General features: G+C 40.1%; 1 protein-coding gene across 1 annotated transcript in view; it reads right to left on the bottom strand.

Annotated features, from left to right (window-relative positions):
* Positions 1-16,266, bottom strand: part of MND1 (meiotic nuclear divisions 1) — a gene marked incomplete at both ends in the record, with an annotated part of 44,132 nt that overhangs the window by 7,249 nt on the left and 20,617 nt on the right. Inside the window, 2 exons of the mRNA XM_081998891.1 lie at positions 13,168-13,282; positions 15,160-15,234. Coding sequence (XP_081855017.1) covers positions 13,168-13,282; positions 15,160-15,234 — 190 coding nt within the window. The remainder of the gene's footprint in view (positions 1-13,167; positions 13,283-15,159; positions 15,235-16,266) is intronic.

Genomic DNA, 16,266 nt, shown 5'->3' with positions numbered 1-16,266 from the left:
GCAAATAAAGAGCCTGTCTCTAAAGGTCAGGGTAGAAAGTGAACATAGAAATTACACATCTGTCATCCACAGAGAGTACAAAAGCAAACTGCCTCATAACTCCTACTGACATGTCAATCCACAAACTGATACCAGAGACCCTGATCAAGAGACTGGAGCTTGCCATTGGAGACTGTTCATGGCAATGATGTGATCAAGTGACTTCTTTAAAGTCCATATTTGAGCATCCTTGAGACTAGTCAACACTGTCAACAGGGCAACTAACAACATAGCAAGAACAGCTTTAGAAGAATCTTTTGTAACCAAGTATTAGGCAGATACCTCAACACTATATGCAATCTTTACCTTCCCCCATGATTCCCAAAGAGGTGTTTCCTCTTACAAGCAGAATGAAAAACTCTAGTGCAGAACACTGATGGCACATCAGAATTCTGTCAACTCCTTTGAATCCAAAATATCATTCTTCCCCCATACTCCAGTATCCCACATAACACTTATCTCCATGATACTGATCAACAAGTCACAGTGCTTCAGAATTCATGACTAAATTCAACGATGCATAGATACAATTTCTCATTTAAATGACATCACAAATCCAGCAGAACTATTTATACTGACATATTACTACATAATAAAAAGTATCCCTTTTTACATTTAGACTCTAAATAAAGTTTTTGAACTACAAGAAAAAGCGTTGATGATTATGAATCTTACCTACTGATCTACAACTGTTTTGAAAAGCATAGGCCATAAGCCATTTGTAATAGAAAAATACTCAGGAAATTTTGATATACACGTGAATTAAATTAGCATTTCTGTTGCAACAGCTGTGCGTGTGCGCATGCACACACATGTGTGTATGGTTGAAAATAAGCCTGAGCAAATACTAAACATAGTGGCAGTCTTGTCTATATGGTGAGACACAGCAGTGCACAGTAAAGCTCCTAGTAAGCCAATCCACGTCTCCGGGAATATGCTTTTCAAGGGTCTGTGATATTTGTTAGCGTGTTTGAAAAAAGCATCAAGTCACATCAGTGAAAGCTTCTTCTGTGCTGTATGAAAAGGTCACACTGTCAAATTTCATCAGTATGTGCACAGCGTCTCTTTGAAAAGTGTCCAACAGAATTTGTCAGGATTGCTACCAAAAGATTCCTCTATGCAAAATACATGCTCTTGCACTTAAGTTTACTGCATTCATGTACCCACAGAAAAAGACCATTTACCTTTCAAGTATTCTACCTGAAAGCCTCCACTGAAATCTTAGTTGCATAACTAAAACACATCTATTGTTACCCAAAGAACAGAGGGAAGCTATGTGCTTACAAAAGGGAAGCAAACCCACCAGCTCCCTGCCAGATTCTGGGCACCCTAACAACAATCTTTTTTTCCTTTCAGTGGACAACTCCTCCCTCCTCACTTCATTTACTACTAAAAGCTCTGCACTCCATACCCACAGCAAACCGCTGCCGAACTGCATTTCACAAGGAAGCCCATCCCAGAGCACTACGGTTTTTGTGCAGTTTGGGCTGTCACTCCGCCTGCACACCTCCTGTGGCACAGAAGTTGCAGACGAGTGTCTGAAAGGCATTGCAGGAGGCCTCTGGTCTTTGTACCCATGACTCAAGGCATGCCCAACCTTAAGATGCCATTTGAGATGTTTGCAGCACGTTTTTAAGGTTTCAAGGGTTAGAGCTTTTACAACATTCCAAGGCAATCTAGTCCTGTCTTTGATTATTGTCATAATTAGATTAGGTTTTCATCTAACTTTTTTTTTTTCCACCCCTTGTGTCAGGTTGACCCTGGCTGGACACCAGGTGCCCACCAAAGCTGCTCTTGTCACTCCCCTCCTCAGCTGGACAGGGGAGAGAAAAACAAAAGGCTTACGGGTCAAGATAAGGACAGGGAGAGATCATTCAGCAATTACTGTCACAGGCAAAACAGACTCGACTTGGGGAAATCAGTTTAATTTATTACCAATCAAATCAGGGTAGGATAATGAGAAATAAAACCAAATCTTAAAACCACTTTGCCCCTACCCCTCCCTCCTTCCAAGGCTCAACTTCACTCCCGGTTTCTCTACCTCCTCCCCCATCAGCAGCACAGGGGGACGGGGAATGGGGGTTGTGGTCAGTTCATTACATGTTATTTCTGCTGCTCCTTCCTCCTCAGGAAGAGGACTCCTCACGCTCTTCCCCTGCTCCAGTGTGCAGTCCCTCCCATGGGAGACAGTCCTTCATGAACTTCTCCAGTGTGAGTCCCTCCCACAAGGCTGCAGTTCTTCCCAAACTGCCCCAGCCTGGGTCCCTTCCACAGGGCACAGTCCTTCAGGAACAGGCTGCTCGAGTGTGGGTCCCCACAGGGTCAGAAGTCCTGCCAGCAAATCTGCTCCAGCCTGGGCTCCTCTCTCCACAGGTCCTGCCAGGAGCCTGCTCCAGCGTGGCCTTCCCACAGGGTCACAGCCTCCTTCAGGCATCCACCTGCTCCAGCGTGGAGGTCCATGGGCTGCAGGGGGACAGCCTGCCTCACCATGTTCTTCACCAGGGGCTGCAGGGGCATCTCTGCTCTGGCACCTGCAGCACCTCCTCCTCCTCCTCCTCCACTGACCTGGGTGTCTGCAGAGTTGTTCGTCTCACATATTCTCACTCATCTCTCCAGCTGAAGCTGCTGTTGCACCGGGGATTTTTTTCCCCTTCTTAAACATGTTATCCCAGAGGCGCTACCACCATCAGCCCATCACTGATGGGCTCAGCCTTGGCGAGCGGCGGGTCTGTCTTGGAGCCAGCTGGCACTGGCTCTGTCGGGCACAGGGGAAGCTTCTAGGAGCCTCTCACAGAAGCCACCCCTGTAGCCTCCCTGCTACCAAACCCTTGCCACACAAGCCCAATACGCCCCTGGAATTTAAGGCTATTACTTACTGATGAGTTCTCCATGAACGTGAGCAATAGGCTATTCCTTTCCTTTTTTGAATACAACATAAATAAGTGAAACCCACCAGGAGCCATCTTCTTTTGAGCCCTATTTTTGTAATTTTTTTTTTTCTCCTAGAATGTGGTTACTCGATGTCTGGTCTTTTCGTTGTATTCTGAATTCTCCCTAGTTATATACATCTCAAGTGGGATATCCAACACTGACACAGTGTTACTTGGAAAGATGTTTAATACATCCCATTGCTGGCTATACTTCTGTTTCTGTATCTTAGAACGGCACGTTCACTTTTCGTAACAAGCATGTCTTACATTCAGCCTGTATGCTACTATAACCACCCCCACAACTACCTGCTCCAGATCGTTTATGTAACGCAACATCCTTGAATGCATATACATCCTTGCACTTGCCACTACTGAATTTTATTCAGTGTTTTTTTTTTTTAGACTACTTTTGCAATTTGGCATGCTCATCTTGAAATCTCACCTTGTTCTTTGTCCATGCAGTTTCTTCTAGTTTCGTCATCTGCAAATGTAACAGCATATCTTCTATTATCCAGCTCACTAATACAAATACTGAGCAGATGCACAGACACGACAGACTGTTAGAACTTCATCGATTCCACCTCCCTTTCTGATACTGAATTACTAATGAATACACCTTGAGTACAGTTATAAAGTAGTTTGAGATTCACGCTACTGCAGTTTCACCAAGACTGGGTTTCCCTAGTCTCCTTACCACAGTATCATGCAAAATTGAGTCAAAACACCGAAGACAAACTTCTCCCAATCTACAAAGGTCCCTTCCAGTGGCAAAGGCAAAATGCTTGTGTCTTCTAAGTGTTTCCAAATTGTTTCTCTGTTCCAGATTTTTTTTTTTCTGATATTCTATTCTTTCCAGTGGAACTAGCTCATAAGATGTTGAAGTGAGGAGGGGAGAAAAAATATTGGAAATACACTCAAATACACTACCAGTGCAAAGATTAGTCTTGCATTCACACAACCTGCCTGGCAAAATGCAGTTAAATAGCACAGAACAAGGTGTCTATATTAGCAATATACACTGATAATATATGGTCCTAATCTAGATAAACCCATAACAAAAATATACTCTACCATCCCGTAACATATGGGAGATTTCCTAATGTACGAGATTTGCAACACATTTTTTAACAAGGCCAGGGAAGACTACATTTGTCAGTCCTGCAACTTAGTACTGAAGACAACAAATTAAAAATCCACAATACCTTTTTTGACCTGATTTTGCATATGGAAGTAATGAAAAGATAAAAAACAGGGTTTTTTTAAACATTCCTTTGAACATCACCATAAGTTTATCAAAACAGTCTGAATGAATGGTACCATACACAACTAACCTAGCAGGTCTAACAATGGGGGAGAGAAGCAAAATAATCACTGCACAAAAGCCTTTTTGTTTCCTATATAAATTATAGATTACTTCCATTTGATGCTGTCTTCATGGCTTTAAAACATGGCCAAATGGATTGCTGCAGATTCATTTCTAAATCAAGGAGTATCATAAATGTAGTGACAAGTAGCCATTTTCCACATCACAAATTTTATCAAGTACCTACTATTCCTAAGCAGCTCGACAACTTTTGCCATAAAGATTTACTGGCTCAGACAGTAAAATTTTTCCCACATATTTCACCCATCTGCCTCTCACCCTATGTATTTTTTCTGCCATTCCAATATAAACAAATAAGAAACAAAATAAACAGAAAGAACAAAAATAAGCCTTGTGAGCTCTCCCATTTAATTTTTAGAAAACGTAACTTGCTAGAGTAGCCAGTTTATTTAAGCAGGGTGTTACATATGTTAGCTAAAGATTTGATCTTCCAACTGCCTCTTTTCTGAGTGTTCAAGTAAAACCCCACTGACAAAAGACAAATTAGTTTAAAATTTGGGGGTTTGGGTTTTTTTTTTGCTTAACCAGCTAAAATGCAGTTTCATTTTAAGACAAGTTGGCATAGGTTGAAGGTCTCCAAGAAGAATAATCTTGCTAGAATCTGTTTAAGGTATAAAAACACACATATGCATGTGCCTAAATATGAGTAACCTCTTAGCTGGAGTCCAAACTTTAAGCCAAACACAGAGACAGAGAATTTCTCCGAAACACAGAGAAGCAAGGGCCTTTTGCTGAAAGCCAAATGACCCTTCTGAACTTCAGCTTCCCAGCTTCAGTCAAAAGCCCCACATTTCACTTTAAGCTTTGCGCCTTAGAAATATATGTGCTGATGCATCTTAAGGGGCAGCAGTCTGTCCTGGTGGTTCTTTGCTCATTATTCTTCGTGGCTGTTATATTCTCCTTTCTCTCTAAGTGCCAGAAGCTGCTCATGTGTTTACCTACTCCTGTTCCTCTCTCATTCAGTTCTTTCCAAATCCATTTTCTACACAGTTCAACTCACTGCAGAGCGCAGGAAGATGCCCTTTGAAAATCTATCACCTGACGTGCTCCTAGTTGGTCAGAGGATCCCTGGTTGCTCTTCAGGGCAACTACCACAAGAGACAATCCTGGGAGATGCATGACAAATTACCACATGTATGAAAGCCTTCTGAAGAAGGCAGCGAGAGACTTTCAGACAGACTGTTCAGTGGAAAGAGAGATTTCAAAGACCTGAGGAAAGTCCACCACAAGACAAGGATACAAAAGTACCATCAGTTCCTAACTCAAGCTGATAACTCTGACTCACTTGCTGTTATCACTGGTCAATGGCAGCACAGGAGTGAAGGGTCAAGGTGGGAACTCTTTAACCTACAGTTGTCAGGGAAGGTCCTTAAACCTACCCCATTATGGCCACCAGTGATCACGGCCAGATCCTGCCTGCAAGTGTTTGCTCCGTCAAAAGACCAGCAAGCATTTTCAATAACCGAACTGCAAACAAGCTTCCCTTGATTTGCAAGAGAAAAAGCACATTGGAAGGGATGAAGATAAAGGAGCAGAAATATTGCTTAAATTCCAATTCCTTCTCCCTTGCTCTGATTACTGAAGGAGCTCGGGTCATTAGTGATCAAGTATACATTTTGAATTCCACTCATTAGTATCCTGTTCCTTTTTCAACTTTACTTAACAGTTAAAATTTATGTTTACTGTTACTATCTGTAACAATGATTAACATACAAGTACTTTTATAATTTTTAAAAAGAATTAAGAATAAAGTTATGTTTAGTTTTGGTAGAGCATTTTGCTTTGTCTTTCAATTTAGCTTTTGAACAGGTAATTTAATTTGTCAACCTTCCAGCTGAATGACAAGCCATTCAAAGAACAGTATAGGGAGTAGGGGACGCATTAAAAAAAAAATCTTAGCTTGATGCAATTAATTGAGTAAATGTGTTCTTTCATTACTGGTGCACATCTATATAAATTCTGGTACTCCATGATGAAAGAGAAAAAAAGAAAAAGAAAGGGGGGTGGCGGTGGGCTTTGTGGTTTTGTTTTTATTAGTAGCAGATAGCTCACAAGTTATGTACATGAACATACATTATTTCCCGTCATATCCTCACCCAGATCTTCAGGAGATTAACATATTAAATTCATAATTCTCTGAAAGATGAGACTAAGTAGAAAAAAAAGAGGTGCCTGCTTTTAAATCTTATTTTTCTATGTACTTGTAAGCAAGTGTCTGGTTCACTCCAAAGAAAGCTGAGTTTAACCCTCTAAGGCTAACATAAGTGTGGGTGGAGACACTAGTCTAACTTCAACAGAATGACTAATTTCTAATTGCAGACTCTTTGTTAATGGTATTGATGCATAAACCATAAAAAGCACAGCTTGTCTCTCAGATGCCGGGTGCATATTTCATGGTCAGTAGCTAGAAAACATCTTCTTAAATGCAAACTGAACATACTGGATCTAGAGATGATTAAAAAAAAACATTCTCTCTATAAGCTTGATCTATACCCTATTGATCTTGGTGGCACCTAGACCAGGCATAAATTATTTGTAGCCATTCCCTTTTCCACGTGAATCATTACATTTATAAAAATAGCTACTTAATAGTTCATTAACTGAAAGCAATGACAAGGCTCTTTAGTTTAAATTAACTTTCTGATATGTTTTCTGAACAATAGTCTTTGCCACAAAATATATAAGAAACCCATTAAACCATTTCGTAAATTATCAGCATCTTGATGAATTTTGAGTCAAACTGATGCAACTCATTTTAAAGCCTCTCCATTAGCCAAGCTAGTCTAATCTTAGTTTAATTTCTTCACTACTATTCCCCCCCTCTGGGAACGGGGACTATTCCCAGTGTTAGTAAGAAACGCCAAAAAGAATCTAGCACCTGGTACTAAGTTTTTGTAACATTAAATACATCTGTTTGCACATGTTCAAATTGATTTGAACCTAACAGTTAGAACATAATAGCTGGGTGTATCAACACAAAAAATCCAAACCAAAAAACACAAACCCAAAACCCAAACTATGCACCCCACAACGTGCAGCAGCTAAATCCACATTACCTGTTCAGCATTCAACCTCAAGAATGAATGAAGATGAATGAAGAAACAGGTAAACCCAGAACTATTTTCTCATAGTGTCTGTATACCCTGATATAATTCTTCACAACAGTTTGTCAGGCTGAAATTTTCAGTGTTTAGACACATCAGAATTAGAAATTTTTGCAGCATCTACAATGAAAAAAGATAGTTTCAAGTACATATTACATATAGCATGCCATTTTCATGGTATTCAGTAAAGTCTGCATGTTTTCCCAAAATTTATTTTCACACAGCCATGTAAGTATTAGTTTTAGAAAATAATCTAACCCTGAACTGGACTGGTAGTGATGCCTCTAAGATCACACTTTCAGAAAGTCAACAGGATGAATATCTGGATATTTGTGGTTTGAAATCCTCTCCATTTGAACCACTTAAACCTCTTGCTACAGGGTAAAAATAAACAGAGAGAGCAGAAGTAAAAAGGTTGACACCAAAACTGCTGCATTATATGTGTTGTACCTGGCAGTTTGCTAATTTTTGAGAATATAGTTTGTCTAGACACGTTCAGATCACTGTTTTAAAGCTAAAAGCCTAAGACATAAAAATTATCAGTAACTGGACATTCTAAAAACACGCTAAATAAAACAGGAATGCTGACAGGCAACATCTAAGACTGGCCCCATAAATATTAGCAATCATACCACACAGAAGACACTTACTTCACTCAGTATGTAACCATCTCTGAGATTACTGTCCTATGCAAAGGCATAAAGTAACCAAAGCATGGCTACTGTGAAAAAAATAGCTAAGACCCAACAATGTTTTAATATAGCGTAAATCAACAGTCCTCTAATTACAGTGGATGAGCAAGAAGTCTGAAATTCTAGACGTGTTTATTTTACAGCGAACACTGAAAATGTGTAGCTGTTTCCAGTCGCAAGCTGGCCAACAGCTCAGAGCAAAATCTGTATCATTTATATACTTAGGCTGCCAGACAAACCTTTCTATAAAATCAATTGTCAGAAAAACTTTATTAGCTCTCTAACATTTCTCTCTGGTGGGCAGAAAGAATTAGACTTATGCAGCAGGTTAATCTTGATGTTACGTGGAGCTTTTTTTATTGGCCTTATGAAAATCTGAATAAATTATGAACTATTGAAATCTTGCATTCTCCATGCCTTTGTCCTCTACAGTAATCTTTAGGGAGTCTAGCAGCATCGCATGTATCCAACTTTGCATACATACACATTATATCACATAAGCCTTTCTCTTGGAGGAATAGAGAATCTCTTCTCTACAACGGTTGCTTCCCCATGAGAATATCCTCCAGCCTACAAAAATCTGTTTCAAAGCTGAGAAACAAGGGCTCTGTCCCGCACCAGCCGAAACTGGATTACAAGTTTAACAGAGAAGTATAAAATCTCAGGGTTTTTTGTTTGTTTGTTTTTTACTTCTAATGACTGTTGTCAGTTTTACTGCCTTTAATGTTGAAGAAGAATTTATTACTCAATCCTAACTCACACAAGATGACTTAAACAATATTTCCAAGTAGCAAAGAAAAGCTTCAACCGCTGAACTGCAGTGGTCGTTAGAAGAAAACCATGTATTTTGCAATTCTAGATACATTTTTACAAAACCCTACCTATAAAGTGGAATTATCCAAATATATCCACAAGATCAGACTATTATGTAGCTTCCTCTAGTGGTCAGTCCTTAAATCTTGTTTATTCTGCTATTTACTGTAGTTTACTGTTACATACAAATACTGAAATTCTGCGTTCAAATCCTGTAAACTTTAGAGCTTATTCTTCAGCTCCCTAATAAAAAAGCCAAGGAAGCTAAGCCAAAACATATAGCAAAACATTTGTTACTGATATTAAAAGGACAAGCAGTGAAGTCAGAAAAAAACAGTATTTTAGTATTCCGACCTGCCCCCTTGTGAATATACATTATAGCATATTTAGTTACATGGTCAAACATGACTTTCCCACCACAAGACTCAGGAAGCAAGACAGATGTTCAGCGTTTAGTCGAGTCTTCAGATATTTGCAATGAATCATCCAAACTTTGTTTTGACCCTGGATTTAGTGTGTGTGTGAGTTTTAATGAGACTCATGACTGTACAATAGGTTTGTTTCTGCAATACTCCTTTGAGGGAAGGCTATTGAAAAAGCATAGCAAATCAGTCACCAAAATTGAAAGCCACTGAAATTAGATTACAATTTGATATACGCCTAAAATACTACAACAAAAATCAAGGCAGCTCTATGAAATGGGATGGAAAATTAATACAGTGAAATTTTATACTGAGTATCAGAAAGATTTCCTTACAGGTTGAAGTCATTAAGGAAGAAGAGGGAAAACTCAAATGTAGAATGTGACAACTGCCCATTACAAAACATTACATTCAACAATCCAACTCTTTAAGCATGTAATTATATACCATAACACCCATCTCTGATTTCCGAGTCAAAATTAAAATACGGTAGAGTTTGTAATCTGCTCAGGTGATCTAACTGAAAATAATCACGAGGATTATGTTATCTAAATTGTACAGCTAGGAGAAAATGCTATCACTCACGTGCAGTTTGAAAATGCTTTAAAATCTGCAACCCAGTAACTTTGATAACAAGGTTATTCTGTGAAACAGCAGCAGTAAATTTCATGTCTAACTGAACACCTTCCATTACCCGAGATTCTTCATTGCGTTCTTACACTAAAAAACATGACTTCCTGCATCTTATTCTGCCCTTGCACTTCCCCACACTCTGGAAATGAGTTGGGTGGGGTTTTTTTTTTTTTGAATCATTAGAATTGTTAAGTTGGAAAAGATCTCTCAGATCATCAAGTCCAACCATTGACCCAACACCACCATGCCCACTAAACCATGTCCTGAAGTGGCACAGCCACACATTTTTTGAATACTTACAGTGATGGTGACTCCACCACCTCCCTGGGCAGCCTGGTCCAATGCTTGACCACTCTCTCGATGAAGAAATTTTTCCTAATATCCAATCTAAACCTCCACTGGTGCTACTTGAGGCCATTTCCTCTCGTCCTATTGCTGGTTACTTGGGAGAAGAGACCAACACCCTCGTCGCCACAACGCCCTTTCAGGTAGTTGTAGAGAGTGATAAGGTCTCCCCTCAGCCTCCTCTTCTCCAGACTGAGCAACCCCAGTTCCTTCAGCTGCTCCTCGTAAGACTTGTTCTCCAGACCCCTCACCAGCTTCACTGCCCTTCTCTGGACACGCTCAAGCACCTCAACATCCTTCTTGTAGTGAGGGGCCCAAAACTGAACACAGTATTTGAGGTGTGGCCTCACTAGTGCCGAGTACACGGGCACAATCACTTCCCTACTCCTGCTGGCCACACTATTTCTGATACAGGCCACGATGCTGTTGGCCTTCTTGGCCACCTGGGCACACTGCTGGCTCATGTTCAGCCGGCTGTCAACCAGCACCCCCCCCAGGTCCTTTTCCACCAGGCAGCTGTCCAGCCGCTCCTCCCCAAGCCTGTAGCGTTACCTGGGGTGCAGGACCCGGCACTTGGCCTTATTAAACCTCATACAGTTGGCCTCTGCAGAGCCTTCCTGCCCTCCAGCAGATCAACACTCCCACCCAACTTGGTGTCATCTGCAAACTTACTGAGGGAGCACTCGATCCCCTCATCCAGGTCATCAATAAAGATATTGAACAAGACCAGCCCCAGAACCGAGCCCTGGGGAACACCGCTTGTGACCGGCCGCCAAGTGGATTTAACGCCATTCACCACAACTCTCTGAGCTCGGCCATCCAGCCAGTTCTTTACCCAGCAAAGAGTAAACCTGTCTAAGCCACGAGCCACCAGCTTCTCCAGGAGAATGCTGTGGGAGACGCTGTCAAAGGCTTTACTAAAGTCCAGGTAGATAACATCCACAGCCTTTCCCTCATCCGCTAGGCGGGTCACCTGGTCATAGAAGGAGATTAGGTTGGTCAAGCACAACCTGCTTTCATGAACACGTGCTGGCTGGGCCTGATCCACTGGCTGTCTTTTTCTTCTCTTAAAGCCTGTAAATTCCATTCAGCTTTGACAAAGACATTAAGTCCCCAAAACTGATAATGCCATTTATTCCTTTATACATTGCCAGAAACAATGTGCACTGCCAGTGCAACAATGATTGATGAAACATATAACGAAGCAGAAACTTTTTAGTCGAAGGTCAGGGACAAATTATTTTCTAAACACTACTGCATATTCCCCTAGGGATACTACAGGTAACCCCACAAGGCTAACCTCACCAACTCTCTTATAAATGCTCATCCCTCCACTGCAGAAGCTCACATAGAGCTTCCACTCATGTTAACAACCCCAACCCCCCAAAAAAACACAACCCTAAAAAAAAAAAACAAAGAGAGAAGGGCATGGTTGAAATTGCTAACTATTACATTTTGTCACCTTTCCCTTTTTTCAGGATCTTATTCTCCATGTTGCAAGCTGATGTGGTTTGCCCTAGCATTCAAGGTGTAATTTGCCCCATTGTGCCTAGTACTTAGGAACGTGCTCACTGGCGACTGTTTCAAAAGAGAGGCTCCTCAAATCAGTCTGTGCAATGCTTACTATAAGGGTATCTCAGCAATTAAAATACCTGGCACTATGAATCCCTCTGCTGTCGGTATCTGCCTAACCTCATTCATTTTTACAGCTGGAATCATCTGGAATGGGTCTGTTACTTGTCCTCAGGAGAGCACATGGCAAGGGATTTACAGCACAGTAACTAACCTCAGGTCTCAAGTTTGCTCGTTCCCTGGCATACCATTACATCCTCGGGGAAAAGATAATGCAGCTGACAAAAAATGTCACAGCCCCTCAAAATAAATAATATCTGTCCAATTTAGGGGTGTGCTGCCAACTCTGTTATGTTCCTGGATTTCTCTCAGCACATTTCTAAAGCTGTGGACTTTGTTAGAAGAATAAGGGAAGAGCAAGATTCAGTCAGATTTTTTCTCAGAAGAAGGTCTGTGCCTGTTCCTCATCACTCAGTAATGGCATTTTGGCATTACAGCAACTGAATATGCAGGGGTGTTTGGGCAGCAACGTAAGAGCCTAATAAATAAAACATGAAAGTTGAATCAGAGAAAATTCAGTAAGATTTCATGCATGCTTTTCATTTTTCATGCTAAGGATCAGAATACTAGCTACATTTCAGTGCCCAATTCTGTATTAATTATTAAATTCACTCATTATTCCTCTTATTCCATTAGAATTAAAAACTCTAACCAAAACCCAGCGTGTCAGAGACAGTACAAACAGTAAGTCAACAGTGTAATACCATACTTACCTATAAGTGAAAATTAAGTGTGTCTAATTAAATGCTTATGTTCTAAATAGACAAGACAAAGCAAGTAGAAAGATACCTGTTTTGCCAGCATGGAATTGAAGGTAAATGGGAGCCAGAGACTCCTCTTCCTACATACATTCTAGGGTTCAGCACACTTAGAAGTTAAAGAATTAATATGGTTCTAGAAAGAACCTGATATTAATTCTAACGCATCAGAGTATTTCAATTTTAGGATTGTTTAACTGCTCAGTTGCTGGCAGAGTAAATATCAATTAAAAAACAACCTTATATATACACAACAGAACATGAAAAGAAATGGTCAGTGTATCTGTATTGTATTGCTTACAGCTTTAAAAAGAAAAGCAGCTATTCTTTGGCTTACCTCCACACACCAGATTTTAAGCTAAGGAAGCACAGACCTTTTCGTGCAAAAGTTCACTTTAACCAATGTACAACTTACGCATTTCTTCAACAACGTCTGGATCACATTCTCTGTATTTGTCTATTTCTGCCTTTAGCTGCTCTTTTTTCTGCTGAAGGGCAGCAAGTTCCTCTATGAGAGCTGCACGTTCTGCCTGAGGATTCAAAGTATGTTGGGAGATATAAAAAATACAAAAATAAAAAGCAGTAATTATTGCACAGAACATTTTTCAAAAAAGAAAAAGATGTGAATTTAAAAGCTGTTTTCACTACTGCTTTCTGTCAATGAACCACCTGAGCATTTCATGCACACACAAAGCTTAGTGGCACTAAATGATACAGAGTACAAATTGGAAGGAAAAAAATTAAGGCCAAAATGGATAAACAAAAGAATAATTTTCTACAACCTTTGAACTCGCTGTGGTTTGACAAACTCCAAACAGATCTCTTAACTGTTGGGCTTAAAGGTTAAACAATATTTAGGAGTGCTAGTCTTGTAATTAAAGGCAGCATTACAGAAAAACCTACCGTTCACATTACCACAAATCGGGATGCTGCGTATGAACACCCTCTGAATTTATTTTTCTCCTTCTTTTTTCCACACCATTTAAAAGCAGTGGTCTCAAAAATAAATGTAGATATTTATGACAGGGTAGTCTTTGCTGGGAGAGTATACAATATCGACCTCAAATGTTCTAGTGATCAATAAGAATCTGTAGACACTGACTCAACATGAGCTCTCCCATAGCCAACTCAGCACATACTTCTAATTCAGTCTGTAGTCAGAGCCAAACACTGTAACTGGCTGATACTCAAAGAACTCATGTTAGGGCACTGGGTAGCCTAAAAAAGCCAGATAGCATGAGATTGTAAACCATCAGGTTTTTAGCCAACAGCATGCAGCAGTCTGAGGTGTTTTGGTGGGGTTTGAGTTTGTTTGGGGTTTTTTTGTTTGTTTGTGGTTTTTTGTTTGTTTTTTATTTTGTTTTTTTTTCCAACTTCCATATTCCCAGTGCATTTGCCAACAGTCTGGATTCAGCACATTCTGAAAATGCAGATTGGAAGTCAAAAGCTTCCAGACGCTGGGGTATGGTGGCCACCTGCTCAGAGACCTACATCATGATCTGGATTTCTTGGGACTTCTTCCTGATGTATAATCTGGAACCAAAACGTTGGAAGCATCAGCCAGAGCAGGATTTCCAGGACCAATAGCTTCTTGTGACTAGGGCATGCCACAGGGTAGAGAAGCCCAAGTCTCGAACAGTCCATTTGGAAACCTGACAAGCACAACTGCATGAGAAACCTGCCTGCAATTCCCTGATTACAGTCAAACCCAGGGCATTTCTATAAAACATTTTGAATTCTAAGATTTGGCACTTTCCTACAAAATTCAATTCCACCTGAAAGCTTCTGGCCATCCCTGTTCATGTATTTATTTATAGGAGGTTTAAATCACTGTAGACTGAGCATCTCAAAACAAATCAGCAACTTAGAATACTATATGAAGTATTTCTAACTAATATGCTACTTCATATATATGGTAAATATAAAGCCTAAACATTATTTTGCACTGTTAACAGCTTCAGCATGCAAAGAGAACCAAGCTTACGTGGCTGCTCAGTATAGTAATTTAGAAATCTAGATTATAAACAAGATTTTAAAAAAAGGCCCCCAACACCTAAGTTTGCAGTTACTAGATTTGGCAGTTCAACAGCCATTGGCAACTTTGGTACATACTTCTGGGTAGTTCAAATTTTAAGATATCTTTAAATCTGAAAAAGCCTGGAAAATTACCAGACTTCAGGCAGTCACACATTTTCTCAGCCTTAGAGCAGCCAGTTGTCAATATTTTACTCATTAGTGCATGACCAACTAAGGAATACTCTAATATCTGATATTTTTTTCTGTCTCTTTCATCTCCAGTATTCAGAATTCTTAATGGATTTCTGACAGCTATATTAGTATTTACAAACTATACATACTTGTAGCCCTATTTCCTGGTAGGAACACCTCCCCCCTCAAAGCAACTTACAGTATCTTCACGTCCAATTTTTGACTTCTCAATGCTTTTTTGTAAAGCCTCTTTTTTCTGACTGCTTTCAGCAAACTGAGAAAGGAAATGAAGAACAAAATCAACCTATTTCCATAACATATACTAAACATACCTATTAAAAAATGTGTATACATAGAAGTATATTTAAACACATGGATGAACACTTTTAAGTATGTAAATTTTCATATACTTATAATTCATGTAATAAAAATAAACACAAAATAAATACAAAGCACCCAAATATAAGTTTGAGGCTCTGAACCATAGAAAAGAATTACAGGGAGCAACTTAAGGTCTAAGAAATTTTCACTCCTGTGGCACATAATCTTGTTCAGCATGGGACCAAAATCCTATTTCATACCATAATCTGTCATCTCCGTGCAAAGGACTCCATGACACGGAGGTTTTGGATTAGACTATTTTCTTTGGTTCTTCTCCAGCTCTTCTTATTCAATGGAAGCAGTAACAAAAGCTGTAGCAGATCCACCTGCTCAGCTGCTGATACCAGTCTTCCCAAAGTCTGGTATGCCACTGGCATGGCCCCAATCCTTTTGCATACTGGTGAATAGAAGCCTCCATAGCTCAAAGGCATGTAAAGCCACAGCCCCTTTTTTCTCTGCTGTGCTCACACAGCTAGATTTTAGAGTTCCTCTCCTTCAGGCCCGAGGCATAGGAATCTCACAGAAGTCGCCTCTCTCAGGGCTGGTCTGAATACTCGCTGCATTTTCCTGTTACTTCAAGAGGAATCGCTCCTCAAGAGAGATCTCTCTGCATTAACCTGCCACCCATCTTGAACCAGGCCCTTCCAGTTTAGTTGGAAGTTTTCTGGAGACACTTTGGAAACCCTCAAACTGAGCAAGGATGTATGACTCGCCCCTCAGGGACAGAATACTCAGCATTAGCCAAAGCACCCTGAAATATTACATGAGATGAATGAGAATGCAAAAAAAATTTCTAATAAATATAGTTTGGACCTGGTTACTGCATTTGAAACCAACACATAAACAACAACAAAAAAAACCCAATAGTATGCTTTGTAACTACTCACTCTCTGGCTTAGCTTTAAGATGTTCTGAGTAACAGTCA

This window comes from Phaethon aethereus (assembly GCF_964289735.1).
Source record: "Phaethon aethereus genome assembly, chromosome: 4".
NCBI lineage: Eukaryota > Metazoa > Chordata > Aves > Phaethontiformes > Phaethontidae > Phaethon > Phaethon aethereus.
Note: the sequence above shows the minus strand (reverse complement) of the source record. Positions and strands in the feature narration are given on the sequence as shown.